General features: G+C 37.6%; 1 protein-coding gene across 2 annotated transcripts in view; it reads left to right on the top strand.

Annotated features, from left to right (window-relative positions):
* Positions 1 to 23083, top strand: part of CDC42 (cell division cycle 42) — a 47580-nt gene that overhangs the window by 13651 nt on the left and 10846 nt on the right. For both annotated transcript variants that reach the window (XM_041766697.1, XM_041766698.1), the window contains exons 2-3: positions 16173 to 16327; positions 18645 to 18717. In XM_041766697.1, the coding sequence (XP_041622631.1) occupies positions 16223 to 16327; positions 18645 to 18717 (178 nt within the window). In that variant the 5' untranslated portion in view covers positions 16173 to 16222. The remainder of the gene's footprint in view (positions 1 to 16172; positions 16328 to 18644; positions 18718 to 23083) is intronic.

Raw genomic sequence — 23083 nt, 5'->3', positions numbered from 1 at the left:
TAGGACTTTAACATAAATTTTGGGGGGTTACAGATAAAACTGCCTCTCCCAAATTATATCTATAATAGGCACTATAGTTCATTTTTAAAAATATTTTTATAATTATAATATTCCTTTGTTTTATAACTTACCAGTGCCCTGTTAGTTGACTTATAGATAGTCTCCTGTTTTTGCTTCTGTAAGCAAGGCTGTGGTAAATATCCTTATGCTTACCTCTTGAGAAATGGAGTTGCTGGGTCAAAGAATGTACATGTTAAATTTTGGTAGGTGTTGGCCCAGACCTGGAAGTCTTGTTTCTGTTGTTTTGAAAGCAAAAATTTGCCTTGTGTATTAGGTACTAATCTAAAGCCAGATTTGGTTTGAAGAGTACGTGATTTGCTTTCACTTAGCACTTTGATGGAGTATAAACACAGCCCCCTCCCTATACAAGATTGTCTAGATAATCAGATTCTAAATTGATCGCTTATCTGGGTTACTTTATGATGAAAAAAAGGGCTCGCATTTCAGTATTAAGTGCTGTACAGAACAGGAACTCAGTTAATTCTTACAGCCTGTGATGTTAATACTATTTCTGTTTTATGGATGGAGAAACAAAGTCTTAGAGATGTTGACTAGCTTGCATAAAGTTGCACAGGAATGGAGATATGGGTTTAGGATTACTGGACTTGAAAGCTTCTATGCTTTGACTACTACTCTTAGATTGTCTTCCTTGGGCTAATTAGAGACCTGATAAATATTGTATAATTAAGTTATGTTAATTTATCTCTTCTTAAAATAGAGGCAGATTACAACCGTTTATGTAACATTCTGAATCCTCTGACTACAAACATGATGTTTAGTTTTAATTGTTCTTCAAGATCAGAGTGTCGGGATTTCAGAAAGGATTAATTTAGCAAATAAGGCTGCAAGTAGAAGTGAAGATTTTTCTGAATTTCCTTTTATATATGGTGTTTCGATGCTTTCATTTAATAGTTATAGTTCTGGTCTTTATCTTAGGCAACCATTTTGGTTTTTGCAAATTTTAATTGGGGATGAGAATGCTATATATTCTGTGTCAGGTGATCTATTAGTGGCTTTATATACATCATTTCTTTTTATGGCAGTTTTGTAAGTTAGATGTGACTGTGTAGATGAGAAATTTAAGATGTAGAAGTGAAGTGACTTCCCGGGATCACACACTGAAGTGGAGCTAAGATTTGAACCCATATTTGCTTGTCTTTAAAAAATCCCATGCTTTTTTCGTATTAACTTCAGTCAGTAAGATTTTTTTTTTTAAAGATTTATTTATTTATTTATGATAGACACAGAGAGAGAGAGAGAGGCAGAGACACAGGAGGAGGGAGAAGCAGGCTCCATGCCGGGAGCCTGACGTGGGACTCAATCCTGGGACTCCAGGATCGCGCCCTGGGCCAAAGGCAGGCGCCAAACTGCTGAGCCACCCAGGGATCCCTTTAGTCAGTAAGATTAAAAAAAAAAATAATTAGGGCAGCCCGGGTGGCTCAGCAGTTTAGCACTGCCTTCCGCCCAGGATGTGATCCTGGAGACCCAGATCGAGTCCCACATCGGGCTCCCTGCAGGAAGCCTGATTCTCCCTCTGCCTGTGTCTCTGCCTCTCATTCTCTCATGAATAAATAAATAAAATCTTTAAGAAATATTTTAAATCAAATAAAAATTTAGTCAGCAAGACTTAAAAATTTTTTTGAATTTAATTAAATTAAAATATATTATTATATATTTAAAATATATTTTACCCTTAATATAAGGTCAGTACTGCATTAGGTGTCTTGGGAAGTACAAGCCTAGTTTTTCAGAGAGCTTAAAATCTATTAGAATAAACACATGTGAATAAAACCAGTATGATCAAGTACTTAGTTGTGTGATTCATTTGTTAAGTGAGTGCCTGTTTTGTATTTAGTATTGAACTGTTTTCTGGCAATACAACAGACTCCCTACCTTTACAGAGATTTCCTTATTTTTAATGTCTCCTTCATTGCACTGTAACAAACAAGATAATTATAGATTATGACCATACTATAAAGGAAATAAACAGGGTAATATGATAGAAGTAAGGAGGGGAGAAGCTGGATATTCCTGTGGATAGTGTGTGCCCAGGGGAGGATTTTCTGAGAAGAGGATGATTTGAGCTGAGATCTGAAGAAGTCAGCAGCTTTAAGAGGAGGGGGAACGGTACCGGCAAGTATAAAGACCTGCAGGAAGGACAGGGCATATTGGAGGAATAGAAAGAAGCCTCTGTAGTTAGAGCATGGGAAGCAAAAGGGAGAGGAGTATAAATGAGATCTAAGAACTAAGAAAGGCCTTGCTATGGGGGTTCAGAAAATTGGGGCATTTTTTGATAGCCGAAATAGGGAAGGTGTCTCAGATAAGGTAGGAATCGGGGGTGGAAAGTTAGGATAGAAATAGGAGTTGTAAGCCTAGACATCTGTCTAGGGTTTAGAGAGATGATGTGAATAAAGGCTTACACTTTGAAATAAGTATAAACCACACTGCATAATTTAAATAGTACCAGGCGATTGGCAGCTGTTTAGATGGGCAGAATAAGATGCAGACAAGCTGGTTGAACAGTTTTGATCCTGTTATTCCCCCCTTTTTTCCTTTCTGTGTAGACTTCAGAGCTATGGCAAATTCAGCTTTGAGATTTGGGATAAGCAAAATGCTCTTTATCCTTAGTTATCTTTTTTTTTTTTAAGATTTTATTTTTAAGTAATCTCTATACCCAACGTGGGGCTCGAACTCATAACCCTGAGATCAAGTCTCATGCTCTACCAAGGTGCCCGTAGTTATCTGTTCTTTTGCATGAAATGGAGGGGGACTTTGAATGTGTTTAATATCTCCTTGGCCTTTCATAAGAGAATAAAATGATAATTGCCCTAATTAAGAGACCAGAATGGGAAAATTGCATAGGAGGGTGTCAGTAATGTTACAAAGGAGAAGAGAGTTTGTTTGGGATGGTGATGATGGTGTTGTGTTCCTTGTTCATTGTCAGATACTCCACTTAGGGTTGTTGCCCCAGAGGACATGAGCTTTGTTCCAGGCACAGGGAGGATATGGCTATGTATAGGCCAGTGCTGGCATATCATAAGTGCTTATATGAGAAGTCCCCTTCTATGTGGAAAAGTAGATCAAGACTGTTATCAGAAGTTTGTGTTACTGCACAGGACCTTAGGATCCAAAACATTTTTTTTCTTTCTTTCTGAAATTTTAAGTTGAACACAATACTACTAATGCCTCTTTACACTGTGAAGGGGTTCTTATTACAGAGAACACACCCAGAGGCTTTCTCACTGTTAAGCAAATATGCCTTGTGAATGTATGATCTATGGAAAAACTCCTGTGCTGTCTTGTTGGAGAATAAATTTTGGATATCCCACCTCCCCCCTTATTTACAAGTCTTGAATATTTTGAGGAAAAATCTTAACTGTAATTTCCATTATTATTATTATTATTATTATTATTCTCCTCCTCCTCCTCCTTTCTTCTTCTTCTTTTCTTTTCTTTCTTTCTTTCTTTCTTTCTTTCTTTCTTTCTTTCTTTCTTTCTTTCTTTCTTTTCTCTCTTTTCTTTCTTTTCTTTCTTTTCTTTCTTTTCTTTCTTTCCAAGATTTTATGTATTAGCGAGCGCGTGCACATTAGCAGAGGGAGAGGGAGAATCAGGCTCTCCACTGAGCAGGGAGCCTGATGCAGGGCTTGATCCCAACACCTTGGGATCATGACCTGAGCCAAAGGAGGTTGCTTAACTGACAAGCCACCCAGGCACTTCATTTCCATTCTCTTCTAATTAAATAGTACTCTTAAACATAACTAAATACACTCTTCAGTTTTACCAATTTTTTTGGAAATGTTAAATTTAAAAATTATCTTATTTAAATATTTATGAATTATATATTTTTAACGTTATTTTTTGATTCACAAATACAATATAAAATGATCACTCTGGCTAGTATCTCTTTGTTTTTGCCAATTTGAGGAAGGAAAACTCAACATTACAGCAAAAATAAGGACTTAAATTCTTACTGGATCAGACATTTTGGAATGAAGTCATTTTCATAAATGAAGCTGCTACAACAAACTTCTAGCAACACTGAAAATATTTTTACCATATAGATTAGTAATCTTCCACTTTATGAGCGCTGCTGTCAGCACTTTTCCCTGTAACAGTGGCTTCATTTTTGTCATCCTGAGGACTCATAGAACCTTAGTTTGAGAGCCCCTTCTTTCTTAGGAAGTTTGTGATTTCACACATAACAATTTCTTCAACAAGTGGCAGAAAATGGAGGAATTTGAATAATTGCTTTAATGAGTGGTTAATTTTGCTGTCCAACACTCTGAATTAATTAATGCTGCTTTTTTTTTTTTTTTTTTTTTTTTTTGAGAGGGAGGCAGTGTGTGTGTGCACAGGCAAGTGGTGGGTGGGGGTGGGGGCAGAGGGAAAGGGAGAGAGAAAATCCTAAGTAGGCTGCATGCTCAGCATGGAGCTCGACTTAGGGCTCGATCTGAGGACTCTGAGATGACAACCTGAGGTGAAATCAAGAGTTGGATACTTAACTAACTAAGCCACCCGAGTACCCCTGTAAGTAATGCATTTAATTGGCAGCTGAAGATACTAGGAATTTTTTTTAAAGATTTTATTTATTTATTCTTGAGAGACAGAGAGAGAGAGAGAGAGGCAGAGACACAGGCAGAGGGAGAAGCAGGCTCCATGCAGGGAGCCTGATGTGGGACTCGATCCCGGGACCCCAGGATCACGCCCTGGGCCAAAGGCAGGCTCTAAACTGCTGAGCCACCCAGGGATCCCTGGCCTTACTACTTTAAAGCAAAACAGATTAATAACACATAGTTTCCCTCTTTTTTTTTTTTTTTAAGATTTTATTTATTTAATCGTGAGAGAGACAGAGGCAGAGACGTAGGCAGAATGAATGAGAAGCAGGCTTCCTGTGGGAGTCTTATTTTGAACTCAGTCCCAGGACCCGGGATCATGACCTGAGCCACTGAGCCATCCAGGTGCCCCAATCTCCCTCATTTTTATATACTCACTATGAGGAACCACGTCACTTGCCACTTTTCCTTTCTTTTCTTTCTTTCTTTCTTTTTAAAGATTTTATTTGACAGAATGAGAGAGCACACATAGGGGTAGAGGGAGAGAGACAAAGAGAAGCCGAAGCAGGCTTCTCCCTGAGCAGGAAACCTGATGCGGGGCTCCATCCTAGGACCCTGGGATCATGACCTGAGCCGAAGGCAGTGCTTAATAGCTGAACCACCCAGGCACCACCTCTTACCTTTCTTGATAGTGGCTCCATCCTAGGACCCTGGGATCATGACCTGAGCCGAAGGCATTGCTTAACTAGCTGAGCCACCCAGGCACCACCTCTTACCTTTCTTGATAGTGGCCTTCACTAATTTCTTCCTGTTAGAATAGACACCTAGAAGATGGAACCATAAACAAACTAATACCAATTTCTAGAGAAGATGTGCTAGCTGGCTTGGGAGTATGGAGGAGAAAGTGGGGAAAAAAGATAAAATTTGAATATTGAATGAAATACTTAAGATGATGTATTCTTAGCTCCTATTCCAGTAATTAGTGTAAGAAACTAAGGTATATTGTTTACATAAAAATACTTAAATTTGCAACAAGATGATGTCTAAAAAGCTCAATCAAGTAAACAAGGTCTGGGACTTTTATTCTCCTTATAAGCCTTGTTGTACTATGGATGCGAGCCGAAGACATGAGACTCCTGGGTGACAAAGAATTTAATTATTAAAGGAACAGCTAGTAGCAGGTCAGTGTCTGTGTTGCTTCCCTTTGCTGCCAAGACTTCCACATGGTAGATACGGTGGGTTTGTGTCTCAGCTAAGGAGCATTGAGCTTGGGAACCCACTGTTTAATAGTAAGCAGGAAGTAAGCCAGCTCTTTGTCCTAGAGAGACACATTATTGTATTCTTCAAGGTTGTTTGCTGCAAAAACCCTACAGTGTCACCTGGCCTGGGTGGGCTGGTCAAGACCTTGCATTTCTTAGCATACTCAGCCAGCTGTATAGGAGCACAAGGGACCCATGGGAGATTGTCTTTCCGGACTCAGGGTTGTCTACTTTTTAGTAATTGAAAGCTATTTTACAGGATTCTAATTTTATTTTTCAAATTGGAGTGGATACGCTTACTGAAAACTGAGACAAACTGCTGTTCATATGAAGCTGCTTTTGGATTTTTATTAGGGCAAATAACTTTGAGCAGTAGCTATATTGCTTTGGCTTTTTGAATGAATGCCAAAGTTTTCTGAGATTATTTGCTGTTTACTGAGGACTCTGAAAACAAATTAGAAAGTTTGAAAAGAATGGTCTTTATGTGGTTTGTTCTTTATTTGCCTGAAGGCTTAAGAGTTGGAAAAGAATATCAGGATACATGGGCGTTAACAATTTGGCTTTGGGGGAAGTCCTTTGCTTTTAAGCCAGAAAATCTACAAAAAGATGGAGTTAAGTTAGTTTATGAAAGGGTATTTCAATTCTAAAAAAAAAAAAATTCTTATTATTTATTTTGGTTCTTTTATGTAATATTGGGTGAGCTCATATAATTGACCTCTTAAATTTTGTTTGAAGCTTAACATTTATTTCAAGGTTTAAAAACGTTCCTTTTATAGTGTATTGTTTGTTTTGCAGAAGAAAGGTAATTATGATGGAGGTGTAATAGGATTTTTGGGTAGGACTTTCTCAACAATATTGTGTTTAGTTCAACATATAAGGTCAGCCATATTGCTTTTTGGTTCTGACTCAAAACCAAACAAGATGATGTGTTAGAACATCTGCATATATGTGAATGCATGGAATATGTCTCTAGTTTGAGTACTTTGTTTTGGGTTACTTAACAGTTGCCCCGGGCAGATGTTTTAAAAATTACGCTTTGCATCTGATACTATAATGTATAGCAGAAAGTTATAAAAAAATACCCTCTGAGGTGACTGGATTTGGGAGGAGAGACAAGTGATGCTGATTTTATTTGTTCTATCTAAATTCCTGTAGCCAAATCATTGGATAGGTAAGGAAGGCTTGTGAAATTCAGGGTTACTATTGTCTTAATTTATGTAGTGCCTTCTTCCTAGGTATGAAAATGGGTTACTTCAGGGAGAAATGTATTTAGAATGAAAACAGTATTATTTTTGATGTATTTTATGTTAGTGTAAAAACTGTTTTGATACCACTGCTGTCAGTTCAGTTCTGACACTGACTCTGAGAGTGAGTACAGACCCCACAGTTTAAGAGCTTAGGCCCGTCCCATAAGACTGCTTCCATTTCAGGCACCAGTTGTGAATGGAGTGCTCAGGCTGTCTGCCTTTCTGGCTCGCCTGTTCCCCTAGCCCCCGCTCAGGTTTGACAGTTCAGTAGAATGACTCACAGAACTCAAGAAAATATATTTACTCATTTACTGTTAAGGATACAACTCAGTCGAATGAAGAGGAGATGTATAGGACTGTGGGGGTGGGGCACAGAGTTTCTGTGTCCTCCCTAGGCGCATGGCACACTCTTGCACATCCTTGTGTTCACCAGGTTGGGAGCTCTCCAGATCTCTTTGTTCAAGAGTTTTCACAGAGCTCAACCTCCAATGGGCTTCCCCAGCTCCCCTTCCTGAGTTTGGTAGGGTTCCAGCCCCTTAATCACTTAGTCTTTCTGGTGAGCAATCCCTTCTAGAAGCTGTCTGGGGACCCCACCCTAACGTGGCCCTAAGTTATGTTAGCATATACTCTTGTGTGATTAGGAAGGGATCATTATGAAAGACAAAAGATGCTCCTATCATCTAGGAAATTCCAGGGGTTTTAGGAGCTCTGTACTAGGAACCCAGGAGAAAGACCAAAACTTACTTTACCACATTGAAATTCTTGAAAAATTTACTTGCTTTTCTTTTTTTGTTATTTTTTTGTTTTTATTTTTCCCTTAACTTGCTTTTCATTTATTTTGTTTACTGTTAATATTTGACATAGTTCTTTGAGAATATACATTTTTTTTTTTTTTTGCAAAAGATGCTTATTTTTAGTAAAAATTAATCTTCAGATCTTTTCATACACTGTGCTTTGTACCTAGAATGAACCTACTGGGCAGGGACATCTGTAGCTAGGAGCTTCCTCTTACCCTGTACTGATCTTTTCCCTAGGGATTGGATTGTCTGGTGGGGTTCAATGGGCAGCCAGCCAGTAATAATGGTATTATAGAGAGGGTTCCATGGCTTCTTTAAACTTAGAGCTCAAGGACTCCAGAAAACTTAAGGGACTGTAGTTCTTTTTTTTTTTTTTTTTAAATTTTTTATTTATGATAGTCGATAGTCACAGAGAGAGAGAGAGAGAGAGAGAGGCAGAGACACAGGCAGAGGGAGAAGCAGGCTCCATGCACCGGGAGCCCAACATGGGATTCGATCCCGGGTCTCCAGGATCGCGCCCTGGGCCAAAGGCAGGCGCCAAACCGCTGCGCCACCCAGGGTTCCCCAAGGGACTGTAGTTCTGAGATTCTCAAGAGGGAATTGGACCTCTAAAGCATTCAAGAACCTAGGAGATAGGGGTTTTAATGTCATCATGTGGTGGAATGGTGGGTACTGGGAAGGAATGTGGAAAGATACACCTTATTTCACAATTTATTTTGCTTATGATTTGCAGAATCATTTTTATGCTTAAAGTTACCCAGCCCCAGTTCTAAGTGCTGGTACAATTGAACTTCAGTGTTAAAGAGGAAGAGTATTTAGTTATTGATGTAAAATAACTTTTCTAGCTGCCCTGGATAGCAAAACGGTAATTAGTACTACGTAGCCTGTTTGCTGCTATAGTGATTTGACGTTTTTAAAAAGGAAGCTAATGTAGGATAGAGACATGTCTGGCCTAGTTATTTCCACGTTGCTGAAGCTGGCATTGTAGGTGTTGCAAAACCAAAGTCTTCCATGGTTGCTTGCCCCCTTCCCATCTGTGGGTCATTTGCTGATATTTTAATATGTGAAATTACTAATTAGTAATACATGTCAAATGCTTTATAGAACAGTCTTAATTAAATTGCAACTTGACTTTGAAATGACCACCTTTGTAGTTACGGGTAAATTTGACTGTATTTGTAGTAAGAACAATGAGTACTATAATTATTTTGGAAATAGAAAAATTCATGTGCTCTTCTCTAAGTGGTATAGAATTGTTCCTGTTTAAAATTTATATTGACTAAAATAAAATAAAATAAAATAAAATTTATATTGACTTGAAAAGTGCCTTTAATCATTCAAGAATAATAGCTAACACTTAGTAAGCATTTATTGTATGCCAGGCAGTGTTCTAAATTCTTTACATATATTATTGTATTCAATCAACGTACCTATGAAGAAGGCCTTATTACTATTTTTATTTTTGGAGGGAAAACAGCCACAGAGAAGTTAGACCCAGTCTGACTTGTGAACTAATGCTTTTAACTGGGGACCCACAACCAGTTTCTAACATTGCTGAGCTTAGATCAGGAAGCCTAAGAAATGGAAGATTTATGGAAATAAAGAAAGGGGAAGAGCAAACTCTGTCTTACTAATTCTTCCCTTCTCCCCAATAAAATTTAGTAGTTTGCAGGGTGAAGAAACAGGAAATGAACTTAACTCCTGTTTCTTGCTTCCTCTTCTCCCTTCCTCTTCCCAGTGCTGGCAGCTGTTATAGGTATATACTTGCCACTCCATTTGCAGTGATCATGTTTTTTAATCACTGTTACTTTTCAGGAGAGGTAGTGACCAGTATAGTATTTTAGAGTAGGTGCATGGCAGTCATACCACTAGGGTTTAAATTCTAATTCTGCTGTTAACTACCTGAGTAATCTTGGTCTACTTAACTTTACTGTGCTTCATTTTTCTTACCTGCAAAATGGGGATAATATAGTACATACCTTGTAGGGTTGTTGGGAAGATGAAATGTACAAAAATAGGTAATATGTTTGGAACATACATAGCACATATTAAGTGCTATGTAAGTGTTTGCTATTATTATTATTATTATTATTATTATTATTATTTGAGAGCACTTTTAGGTTGAACTAATAGTGATTTGCTATAATAATTGAAACGCCTCTGAAATATCTTGGTTCATGCTTTCTCAATATCTAACGTGAGTTTTTCATTAGTAAGTGAAATGTAATGTAAATGTGAAATGCCTGGCTAATACAACTAATTCATGCTGGTAATTTTGATTCTAGTTTAAGAAAATCACTTCTAGGTGATCAGAAATGCCAGTAGTGTTTATCTTTGCTTAGATTCTTGTGTTACTGGTATTCCTCGTCATGCTGTCATGTAAGATAGTAGTTCTCAAGCTTTATTATACATTAGAATGACGTAGGGAGTGTTGAATTCTGATTTATTCGATTTGGGGTTTGGATCTGGGAATCTGAATTGTTAAACCCATTCGAGGTAATTCTGGTGGTCTGATAATTTTGGAATTGCTCACTTAGAGGCTAAATTCAAACATATAGGCAGTGATGATTTGTAAACTAAAAACATTTATTTTAGCATTTAACAGTAGTGATTGGGTCTGTTCTTATACTAAATTATTTTGTTAACACCTGTTAGGTAACTTATTTTTAGGAACTACGTGTTAAATACAGAAATAAGATACAGGAAATAGAAAAAAAATAATACAGAAGTCTTCACACTTGATCTTAGCCAAAAGGCCAAGAAGCAATTAATACAGAAGTCTTCAGATGAAGAAGTAGTTGGGTGGATTTCTTGTTTTGTTTGTGTGTGTGTGTGTGTGTGTGTGTGTGTGAGATTAGCTAAATAGCAAATATGTTCAGTTCATTTTAACTTAATGTTTTTGGTGTACCACCAGCTTGTGCAAAGTATGAAAAGTTTTGATTAGGTAATAATCCATCAAAGAGAAAAAGTACTAAGTTTTGACCCACTGGATGAAAATAGGTGTGAAGTAGGATTGATTTAACTACCACACTTAGTAGATGAATTTATGTATATTGGGTATGTGCTGTGAGCTGTAAAGTCCTTTTATGTTATTTAATTTTTATTACAACTATGCAAGGTGTTGACATAATTCTGTATTACAAATAAGAACTTTTAGGCAAAAAGAGGTTAAGACCCTTGTCCAGGTCACAAGTAAGTGCTGAACAGAGATTAAAACTCAGAGTTTTCCTGACTTCAAAGTTAAGAAAATTATTTATATGTGAAGCTTATGGTTTTTGGATATGTTTTCCAACTTTTTAGGCGGGACACACAAAGAGTGGCCCAAGTGCCTTGGGGGCTGGTTCTTTTGCTGGGACAGGAAAAGATAGAGACTTCTAAAAGTTCTCAAAGTAGTAATGTTTGTTTAATGATCTAGCCAAACTATATGCAGGGCACATCTCTATTACACAAATCCATTATCTTCCATTGGAAAATCTTTAAAAAGATTGCCTTCAGAAAGTCTGTCAGTTAGCTTTAATGAATTTGTGCTTAAGAATGCAGAGAGAGGAAGCACCTAGGTGGCTCAGTTGGTTATGCATCTGACTCTTGATTTTGTTTTGGGTCTTGATCTCAAGGTCATGAGTTCAAGCCCAGGATATGCTGGGTGTGAAGATTACTTTAAAAAAAGAAAAGAAAAGAATGCAGACAGATTTATGAGCCCATTTGAAATATTGTTACCTTTGTTCCTAAACTTACATTGTAGATTTCTTCTGGTACAAATTGTGTTGTATCCATGTGTTTTACTTTATAGTTGAAAGTTTCCTGGTGGCCAGAATGATCTCTCTCTCTCTTAAAGGTTTATTTATTTGAGAGAGAGAGAATGGTTCCCAACGTGGGGCTTGATCTCACAACCCATGAGATCATGGCCTGAGCTGAAACCAAGCGTTGGGCACATTTAACCAACTGAACCACCCAGGCACGCCAAGAATGATCTCATTAACATCTTCTTATTCTTGCTGATATGCGAGAGAGGTACTGCATTTAAGGCTTCCACAGAAAGAACCAGTATTCTAAGACTACTATTTTTGTGAATGGCCTGCTGAAGACAGCTAATTTGGGTGGAATTTCCAAACATATTTATAATATAGAAAAAAAGAAATTCAGTGTGAATTCGATTTAAATGATTCTTTTTATTTTTATTATTATTTTTTTAAATTTTTATTTATTTATTTATGATAGTCACAGAGAGAGAGAGAGAGAGAGAGAGAGAGAGAGAGGCAGAGACACAGGCAGAGGGAGAAGCAGGCTCCACGCACCGGGAGCCCGATGTGGGATTCGATCCCGGGTTTCCAGGATCGCGCCCTGGGCCAAAGGCAGGCGCCAAACCACTGCGCCACCCAGGGATCCCCAAATGATTCTTTTTAAATACAGTTATTAATGAAATCTCTTTTTTGGAATGTTTTAGACCAGTTCCGACCTTGTCCATCATAGGTTGTGATAGTTGTGATTGTGATTTCACACATGAGGCAGTCATAGCTCTGATCATGGGAACTTTTTTGTTTTCAGTTTCCTCTTTCTTATTCCCTCAGGAGTCATAATGAAAATTTCAAGAAGCAGTGGTCTTATTCCACTAGAAGTTCAGAGCTGTGGCCTATGATTTTATATTTGTTTGTTAGTATGGGTTATAAGTCTTAAAAGTGAATACCAGATATAGGATGAAGATAAGGAGCTTCATATTTGGGTATGACAATTAATTTGATTGCAACCACAATTAAAATTTAGGAGGAGGAGGCAGCCCAGGTGGCTCAGCGGTTTAGCGCCGCCTTCGGCCCAGGGCATGATCCTAGGGACCCGGGATCGAGTCCCATGTCGGGCTCCTTGCATGGAGCCTGCTTCTCCCTCTGTCTGTCTGTCTGTCTCTCTGTCTCTCATGAATAAATAAAATCTTTAAAAATAAATAAATAAAATTTAGGAGGAGGTTTTATCTTAGATGTTTTTGAGTCAGTCTCAAAAGTGATCAGCTTAACTGTGAACTTGATAAATCCAGATATTACTATAATTTCAGTGATTCTAAGACATTTTTCTCCCACATTTAGCACTTTTAAATCTAGGTTGTATTTAAAAACTATTGGCTTCTTAGAATCTATGAAATATAGTAATTAGGATATCAATTCTGCTGCTGTAACATAGAAATCCAAACTACTAGGGACTTAATGAAAGAGAGGTTTCTTTCTATCTTGTGTAAAAGTCCTGAAGGCAATCCAGGGCTAGTCCTTCTTATTGTGTTACTCATCCTTAACATCTAATTTGTGTCTTGTGGTTCAGTATGACTGCTTCAGCTCTCATCATGTCTGTATTCTAGCCTACAGGCTGGAACAGGGAGACTATTCCCTTGCTTTTAAGGCTAGTCCTGAAAGTTGCATCCATCATTTCCACTCCCATTAATCACAGTGGTCACATCCAGCTGCAAAGGAATTTAGGAAACGTAGTCTGTTTTTACTGGGGACCATATGCTTTGGTGAAAATTCTTTTGCTAAAAAAGAAAGGAAGAAATGGTAGACTGCTAGCAGTCTCTTCCACAGTGGTCAGCCATTACTTTCTGCCCAGTATTTATGATTAAACTCTATATTAAAAAGTCACCTGGTAATAATGATTGGGAGAAGTAGAAGGTATAAGAACTGAACTTGAAATAGATTTTTAGGCATCTGGAAAATATTCTGTAGAATGATCAGAACTCTGTTTACCTTTCTTTTCTTCACTGTGAGTTGAAGAGAAATTCTATAGGAGAGCTTTTTTTTTTTTTTTTTTTTTTTTACAGCGGAATGTTATGCTTTTCTTCAGTGATGGATTCAGGAACCATGAGAAGACAGCTGTTTCCTCTTTTTTATTGTTATGTAAAACACTTTTTTTTTGTAAAACACATTCTTTTTTTTTTTTTTTTTTTTTTTAATTTATGATAGTCATACAGAGAGAGAGAGGCAGAGACACAGGCAGAGGGAGAAGCAGGCTCCATGCACCAGGAGCCTGACGTGGGATTCGATCCCGGCTCTCCAGGATCGCGCCCTGGGCCAAAGGCAGGCGCCAAACCGCTGCGCCACCCAGGGATCCTTGTAAAACACATTCTTTAGGAGTAATTCTTTACACTTAGTACTCAGTGTGCTTAGTTATTTTGATAAATAATTTTGATTTAGTTTAGAAATTAAGATTTTAACCTTTAGTGCTGTACTAGTATGAGTGATTCTGTAGTGCATTGTAAGGAAAAGAGAAGGAGCAAGATAAAAGGTTAAATAAAGAGAAATATAATAGGATGATTTTGAGGAAAGGGAGAGTGTATATTTCCTTTACGTTACTCCTAATGTATGTATAGAGATGTTAATATTTTTTTTTTTTTTTTTTTAGAGATGTTAATATTTATATTAAGAGTACTGTAGGATGATGTAGGCATGGCATCCAGCCCAGAGTTAGGTGGTTCTGACATTTTTATGGTTAGTAAGGTGGTTGCTCTCGCCACTAAGAAATTGTAATCCATTCAGGATTGTAATTGAAATAGGACTTTATCTTAAAATGTAGGTATACAGAGCATGATGTTTCTTCATTCTTCCCAAAAAACTTAAAAGTTTTCATTGATGGGATGCCCAGGTGGCTCAGTTGGTTGGGCATCTCTGGCTCTTGGTTTCAGCTCAGGTCATGATCTCAGGGTCCTGGGATCGAGCCCGCTTTGTGCTCCATGCTCAGTGGGGAGTCTGAAGATTTTCTCCCTCTTCCTTTGCCCTTCCTCCTGTGAACACACTGTCACTCAAAGATAAATAATTTTATTTTTATTTGATTTATTTATTTTTTATAAAGTTATTTATTTATTTGAGAGAGAGCATGCACACATGCAGTGGGAGGAGCAGAGGGAGAGGGAGGAGCAGAGGCAGAGGGAGAAGCAGGCTCCACACTGAGCAAGGAGCCCGACGTGGGGCTTGATCCCAGGATCACAACCTGAGCCGAAGGCAGATGCTTAACCGACTGAGCTACCCAGGCGCCCCAAATAAATTTTTTCTTAAGTTTTCATTGACTATAAGATGCCATTTATTGTAATTTCTTAGATGTCAAAATGTGGGAAAAAATGGTAATGATTTTAAGAATCCTTCAGTAGAGACATGTTCTGATTTTAAAAAGATGTTTATTTACAGAATATTTATTAGAGAGCTTGTGAGTGGGCATGAATGGGGGGAGGGGCAGAGGGAGTACGTCAGTGTGTTTTAGAGTGATCCGACTCTTCATTATAAAAATGTAGGTTTTAATCTTTCCATGCCATGAATATTGAATTAGTAACTAGGCAACCTGGTGTTAAAATAGCTGCTAAGACTGGGGATCACCTTGACCTTTCCAATTCCTCATATTGCTTTTCTCTTCGTGGTAGTGCTCTTTAGCTTGTTGGTTAAAGCTGAGTAACGATAGCTGTAAGATTGGATAAATGGACCATTCTTTAAATCAGTGACATCTGTATTGCAGTCTAGGACACATACATCTGAAGGAAAAGTTTCACACAGTCATACTTGGCTCACTACATGGGATTCATTCTGAAATAGCCTCTTCTCTTTCTTTCCTTTTTTAATTTTTAAATTTTTTTATTAAAGAGAGCATACATGCAGTGGGGAGGGGCAGAGAGAGAGAGGGAAAGAGAGAATCCCAAGGAGGCTCCACACCCAGTGTGGAGCTTGACACAGGGCTTGATCTTGCAACTCTGACATCATGACCTGAGCCAGAATCAAGTCAGAAACTGACTGAGATACCCAGGTGTCCCCTCCTCTTTCATTATAGAAATAAATATGCTGCTCTTTACACTATTTTGGACTTTAAAAAGAAAACCACTTGGGATCCCTGGGTGGCGCAGCGGTTTGGCGCCTGCCTTTGGCCCAGGGCGCGATCCTGGAGACCCGGGATCGAATCCCACATCAGGCTCCCGGTACATGGAGCCTGCTTCTTCCTCCGCCTGTGTCTCTGCCTCTCTCTCTCTCTCTCTGTGACTATCATAAATAAATAAAAATTAAAAAAAGAAAAAAGAAAAAAAAAAGAAAACCACTTATGTTGGAAACCATCAGAGATGAGAAACTTAGAAAATTGACTCTTATTGTTACTTTGAGCTAGTCACTATTTCTCTTTTTAGGTTCTTTCTTAGTTGGGGTGCTAGTTCTGTTTTTGTTCTGAGTGAGTGAATCTATTGCTAGTAGAAGAAAAAAAATACACATATCACTACGAATGAAACAGGTATCTTTCATCTTTTTGTAGGTCATCATCGAATTTGATATATTTAAAGTGGATACAAAACTGTTTCAGCAATGCAGACAATTAAGTGCGTTGTTGTGGGCGATGGTGCCGTTGGTAAAACATGTCTCCTGATATCCTACACAACAAACAAATTTCCATCTGAGTATGTACCGACTGTAAGTATAAAGGCTTCCATCTGTTAGTGAAATATATTGTTTGAATATCTTGAAAACTGTGTGTACTGAAATTTCTTTGTTGTCTGCCTTTGTGTCCTGTTTTTAAAGATCTTCTCATGGGTAAATTATATACACTTTAAAATTAATGGCTGAAAAATCAGTGAAGAGTCAGAAGGGGTGACACAAAGGTATGCAAGAAGTGCTGGGAGACAAAACTCCAATAGACAAGATTCTAAAGAGTGGTGGTCTCAGTTTGGAGAAGTATGCTCTGTCTTGGAATGAGGTGACTTTTTTTTTTTTTGTAATTTGGCCAATGAGTAATCAGAGCTTGGAGGTCTGGGATGCTTTTTGGGACCTTGTAACTTCAGAGAAAGTAGTGTCTGTCTTCATTTATTCTCCTTAGGGGATAGAAGAGAATCTTATGGAGCCGATGTCTTAGCAGTAATGGAGCTCCAAATTGGTTTTTAAGGCAGAGACCTGTTTTTGTTATGAGAACACTAACAGAAGCCTCTGGGGATCCTCTCGCACAAATGCTTTTTATCAGCTCCTTAGAAGAGTAGAGGGAAAATGGAAGTAATAAAGATGATGAAGAGGGAGAGGAGAATTATTTAGAGTAACACTCACTTGTGAAAGAATGTATTTGGGGATCTGTTTGTCCCAGGTTGGGTGACCCATCCCAGTGGTATAATTATGTTAAACACAGACGTTCCTTCAGTAATGAGGGCCGAGCTAAGGGTTGGCCGGGCTTGGCAATGACCACCTCTGTTAAGTGAGTTATTTTAGGGGTTATGAAGAACATCTATATAATTAAAATGGGGTTAGTGTTGTTTAGAAGTAAAAAGGAAGAAAATGGATACTTTAAGTTAATCTTGAGAGACATGAACATTGATAAGAGGATGAGTATAGGTTAAGGGTTTGGTGGTTATGTTTAATTAGAATTGACAATCTGTAATATCTCAAAGCAGGTAAAGTGATTGAGGTAGGCCAAGGCTGTAGGAACAAGGGAGGTTAGATTTCTTGGAGAGGGAGAATTTGAAGATATAATTCAATATAAAGTCATATTTTTGGGTTGGCCCATTTGGGGACATGGTAAGTGAAAGAAATTCTGAGATTGAGAGGGACTTTTAGGGGACTTTCAGAGATTCGTGAATCTTGTTTCACCATGAGGGCAGCTATTGGAATTTTGGCATTTCAGTTTCCATTAAAGTAAAGTTATTGTCTTGTAAACCTGGTTTCTAAGCCTGTGTTATGACTTTGGTCACAAGGTGTTCTATTTAAGACGGGTTGGTGGATATTTCATACATGTGTTTGTATGTGGGTCTCTGGAGGAGGGTTAGATGTGACTTAAAATAATGTGTGGTTGAGAGCTTAACCACATTCATTATAATTTTCCTTGTTCTTGGTAGCAAGAATTGACTTTCCTTTAACTACCACCTGCCCCATGCCCTTGCTTCCACTCTTGTTTACATTTAAACAATTCATTAAAGCCTGAACCAGAAGGTTAGAGTTAGATAAAACAGGGCTGATCTGAAAATATAACATCCTTCTAGTTGGGAAATTGCTTTTCATTTGTCAATTCAGAGGAATCTAGGAATTAGTGTTGGGTCTTTTCCATTTAACACCATTTCTTCCCATTTTCACAAATAATTTAGCATAACCAATATTAGTATATACTGAGTTTGTCATGAGTTTTACAGTGTTCAAAAATAAAAGCATCTAGTCACAGAAGATCTCTTAGGTCATGTGGTTTGTATCCAGTAGCGTAAGTTTTATTCATGAAATCTCAAATAATCTGCCAGCCTTTTCTTGGACACTTTTCTTGACCTTGAAGGAACCTTTATTTCTCTCTAATGGGCTTGTTTTGCAATAAGGCGCTTCTTGTCTTGAACCCTGAAAGGAAAAAGATTATCATGGATCTAGGATATTTAATTATTTAACTCTAGGTTAAAATGAAATGATCTGCGAAGAATTAATTTCTTAGAAATCAGATTGAACATTAAGGTAAACTATAACTTACTGTCTCAAAGCTTTAAACTTGAACAGGATCATTTTGTATAGCTAGGGGATTTTGCTTCTGTGACACCTCTGGCTTTACTGTGGGTAGAGTAGACATCCCAGAATGTGTCCCCTGTCACTTTTTCCAAGAATCATTTAGTTCATGTCAGGGGTTAGTTGGGAAGTTTGGTTATATAAGAACCACATGGACTAAGAGAGGATTAAGTCTTAGGAAAGGAATATTGCCTTTACTTAAGATTTGCCCTATCTCATTTTGATCATCCCCTTGCATACTAACAGTATCGTATTTTTGTGTTTTTAGGTTTTTGACAACTATGCAGTCACGGTTATGATTGGTGGAGAGCCATATACCCTTGGACTTTTTGATACTGCAGGTGAAAACTTGATGTCTTTTATTTTTAGTCTATAACTATTAACAGTTGCGGGTTGTCTTTTTTTGTGGACATTTTGGGAAGCTAGCCTATTAGCAAACTACTTGGCCTTTTGTTAATAATTGGCAGGATTGAATATTGTGATGGTTGATGTTTGACTCAAGAGGCAGTCCCAGTCCTGGCATTGCAATAGGAGTTTGGAGTTCCTTGGGTGGATGGTGTGGAAGGAGATAAAGTAGGGCAAGAATAAAGTACATTAGGCAAGCTGTATTACCAGTCTTTGAAATTTGAAGGTTTACTTAGGATTTGTGGCTGTATAATATATGCACAGATAGCTTCTTATACAGAGAGCTTGTTATTCTATACTACACTTGAAAATACTTTGGATGTGAACCAATATTTAGCTCACATTGTTGAACATTTGTGGTCAACTTTTGAAATTTAGGGAATAAATTGCTTTCTTCGTTAAGTGTACCCAATTCCTCAGTGTTATTTCCTCTTTGTTTTAACAGTGACTATACATCTTAATATCTGACTTCTCTCTTTGCAGTCTCTGTAATTATCAGCTTAATTAGCCAGAGGAAAATTTCAGAAAGATAATGTTTGGTATTTAGGAATTCTAAGTGTTTCACTTTTTATGAGTTAGCCTCTCCTTGTCTGCCATCTGACATACAGCTCTTAGGGAGTATCTTACACTGCTCACTTTGGAGGGACTGTCTAGATTTAGTTGGGAGGGTAAAATGGAGAGACAGTAGTAAGCAGTTCAGTTTAGAGACCAGTGGCTTCCTGAAGGTGGTTTAGACCTTTAGAATATTTACGAATCAAAAATTACAAGAGTAATGGTATACTGGAGGAAAACTTAGAAAATAGAAAAAATAAAATGATGACTTCATCTCATGATAGATAGGCGAGGGATTTTTCTGTGTTTTTTGTGTGCCCTTGGAGGCAATCTGCGCAGAAAAAAGATAATTTATGGTCTCTCGGGGTTAAAAATTAATTTAAAATTTTAGTTTTGAATTTCAAATCAGTAATCAGTTTAATTTTGCTGACTGTATAGCCATGTAATTTCCACCATAATCAAGATCTATCCCCTAAAGCATTGCGTTGAACTCTTGAAGAGCCCCTTCTCGATTTGGCCCCAGCCAGTCCCAGATGCTGTCACTGTGCTTTTTTTGCTTTTTTGGAATTTCATATAAATGCAATTCTGGAATATGGAGTCTTTAGTGCTTGATTTCTTTCACTTAGCATCATGTTTTTGAGATTAATCTATTTGTATGTATCAATACTTTTAAAAAAAATTGCTGAATACTAATCCATACTGTGAATATAGCACAATTTGATTATCCATCTACAAGTTGATGGATATTTGGGTTCCAGTTTTAAGCTATTGTGAATAGTGGTGCTGTGCACATTTGTATTCAAGTTTTTGTATGGACATATTTTATTTCTCTTTAGTACATAGTTTTGGAGTGGGTAAACCTTTAAATTTGTTGTATAACAATACATTTTTTAATTAAAATAGTCACTTTTTAAAAAAAGATTATTTATTCATGAGAGACACAGGCAGAAAGAGAAACAGGCTCCCTGTGAGGGTAAACCTTTAAATTTGTTGTATAACAATACATTTTTTAATTAAAATAGTCACTTTTTAAAAAAAGATTATTTATTCATGAGAGACACAGGCAGAAAGAGAAACAGGCTCCCTGCGAGGAGCCTGATATGAGACTGGATCCCTGACCCTGGGATCATGCCCTGAGCCAAAGGCAGATGCTCAACCACTGAGCCACCCAGGTGTCCCTAAAATAGTCACTTTTAATGAATCATTTTCAAGGTGGCCAAGTGTCCTTTGATTAATATTGGTTTATTAACTTATATTGACAAGACTTTAATCCCAGTCAGCCTCATTTACAACTGTGTTAAATTTTTTCCATTTTTTCCAATTTTTAAATTGTTTTTATTTATTTTTTTTATAAAAGTATTTCTTTCTTTCTTTCTTTCTTTCTTTCTTTCTTTCTTTCTTTCTTTCTTTCTTTCTTTCTTTCTTTTCTTTCTTTTCTTTCTTTTCTTTCTTTTCTTTCCTATTTTATTTACTTATTCATGAGAGACACAGAGACAGAAGCAAGGCTCCATGAAAGGAGCCTGATATAGGACTTGATCCTGGGACTCCGGGATCATGCCCTGAGCCAAAACTCAACCGCTGAGCCACCCAGGTGTCCCTGAATTGCGTTTTTAAATTTAATATATTCAGTTTTCTGTTTTAATCAATTCAGTTTGCTTGGTCTGACAGTGAACATTCCCATACTTTTACACACATAGCCTCAGTAAGCCTGATAGCTTATTATTTCCTGTATTTATGTTTTAATTTATCATAAACAGTGTTATTTATAACCTTTATAAAATTCTTAACATTTTTCAACAAAAGAATCTCAAGGTTAAGATCAGTTACTCAGTTACACATTTTATTTTATTTTATTTTTTTAATTTTTATTTATTTATGATAGTCACAGAGAGAGAGAGAGGCAGAGACACAGGCGGAGGGAGAAGCAGGCTCCATGCACCGGGAGCCTGATATGGGATTCGATCCCGGGTCTCCAGGATCACGCCCTGGGCCAAAGGCAGGCGCCAAACCACTGCGCCACCCAGGGATCCCAGTTACACATTTTAAATTGGAATCAGAACAAACCTGTCATGTTCCTTAATATAGCAGATTATTTTAAATATTATAGGCACTGGTGTTAGATAGATTATTCCTAAATGTAATTGAAAATTAACAGTAATAGTATTTGATTTTTTCATCTTTATATTAGATTCTGAATCTTTCTGGGGATTAAAAACATTCACTAAGGAAATGATTTTACAAACCCAGGCAATTTGGGGGGTTTCCATCTTCGCTTTTGAGGTCACTCTAAGCCAGAGATACTTTTTTTGACAGGCATTGGAGAATTGGGGCAGTAGGCATCCACGTGAGTTTCTATCTTTGATACACTTAAGAGGAGACTTGTATACTTCTGCAGAGGCCTTAATCTTAGAGTCCTTGTCCTTAGTTCAAGTCATGCCATTAACTTAGTTTTCTTTCTGCTAAAGCTTTCATCCCCACTGAGATGGCCTCAGACTGTTCGATTGTGTTTAATCTGCTTTTTGTTATTTTGTTCTGAATTCTTTTTATAGCTTTTCCTATCTCACCTGTGGCTAAAACTCATTCTCTCGTTCTCTCTCTTTCTCTCTCTCTCTCTTTTTTTTAGTGTGAAATAAAAACTGACAAGGGAGAACTATACTTTTCATACTTCTAAATAAAGCTGATGGCTGATGTATAAGGAGTTTGGGAGGTGCTGGCTGCAACTCTTACAGTTATATTTAATACCATTTAAGATCAGAGATGGGGGGACATCTGGCTGACTCAGTCGGTAGAGCATACGACTTTTGATCTCAGAGTCATGAGTTCAAGCCTAGGTTGGGGGTAGAGCCTACTTAAAAGGGGAAAAAAAAAAAAAGAACATGGAGCTCTGTCTTGTGAGGCTTTTATTTATCTCTGTGATCATAACAGTATATTCTTGTTCATGAGTTCCCTCCATAGTTGCTTTCTTCTTTTTTTTTTCCTTCACATGTTGTTCTATTGTGTATTTTGTTCTATATTTAGCTTTTTTTACTTAATGTGTTTATTATACTCTTTCCCATGTTGCATAATCACCCCACTGTCCATTCCTTTCTGTGTGAGACTTTTAAATGTTACTCTTTATTACAAAGATGCAGGTTTTACTTATTATAGGGGAAAATAATAAAAATATAGATAAAAGAAAATGAAAAAGCATCTGTATTCAGAGACTGCCACATCTTAGTGTATGTCCTAAACAGAGCTCCTCCTATACATTCACTGTATTTATCCTTAGGGAAAGGGGCTGTTACTATTCCTCCCCCCGCCCCCGACCCCCCCGCCCCCCGCCAATCCCTTTAGCGTCTTTTTTTCTCTTAAATAATGTGGTGATGTCTATCAAGGTTGTACTTATATGTCAGTCTTCATGGTGACATAGTAGTTTGTTGTATGGCAGATCACACCATGGTTTAGTTTCTTCTGTTAAAGTTTGGGGTCTGTTTGTGGTATTTTATATTAAGACCTTTTCTCTGGTCAAACGTTTTTATATTTTGACATACATTCTTTTTGTTACTGCCTTTTTTTTTTTTTCCAAGTAGGCTCCACACCCAGCATAGAGCCCAGTGTGTGATTTGAACTCAGAACCCTGAGATCAAGACCTGAACTGAGGTCAAGAGTCAGACCTTTAACCAACTGAGCCACCCAGGCACTCCCCTTTTTGTCACTTTTTATCCTGATTGAATTTCAGACTTTTCAGAATTTCAGAATAGTTGCCAGTAC

Source organism: Vulpes lagopus, chromosome 8 (assembly GCF_018345385.1).
Source record: "Vulpes lagopus strain Blue_001 chromosome 8, ASM1834538v1, whole genome shotgun sequence".
NCBI lineage: Eukaryota > Metazoa > Chordata > Mammalia > Carnivora > Canidae > Vulpes > Vulpes lagopus.
Note: the sequence above shows the minus strand (reverse complement) of the source record. Positions and strands in the feature narration are given on the sequence as shown.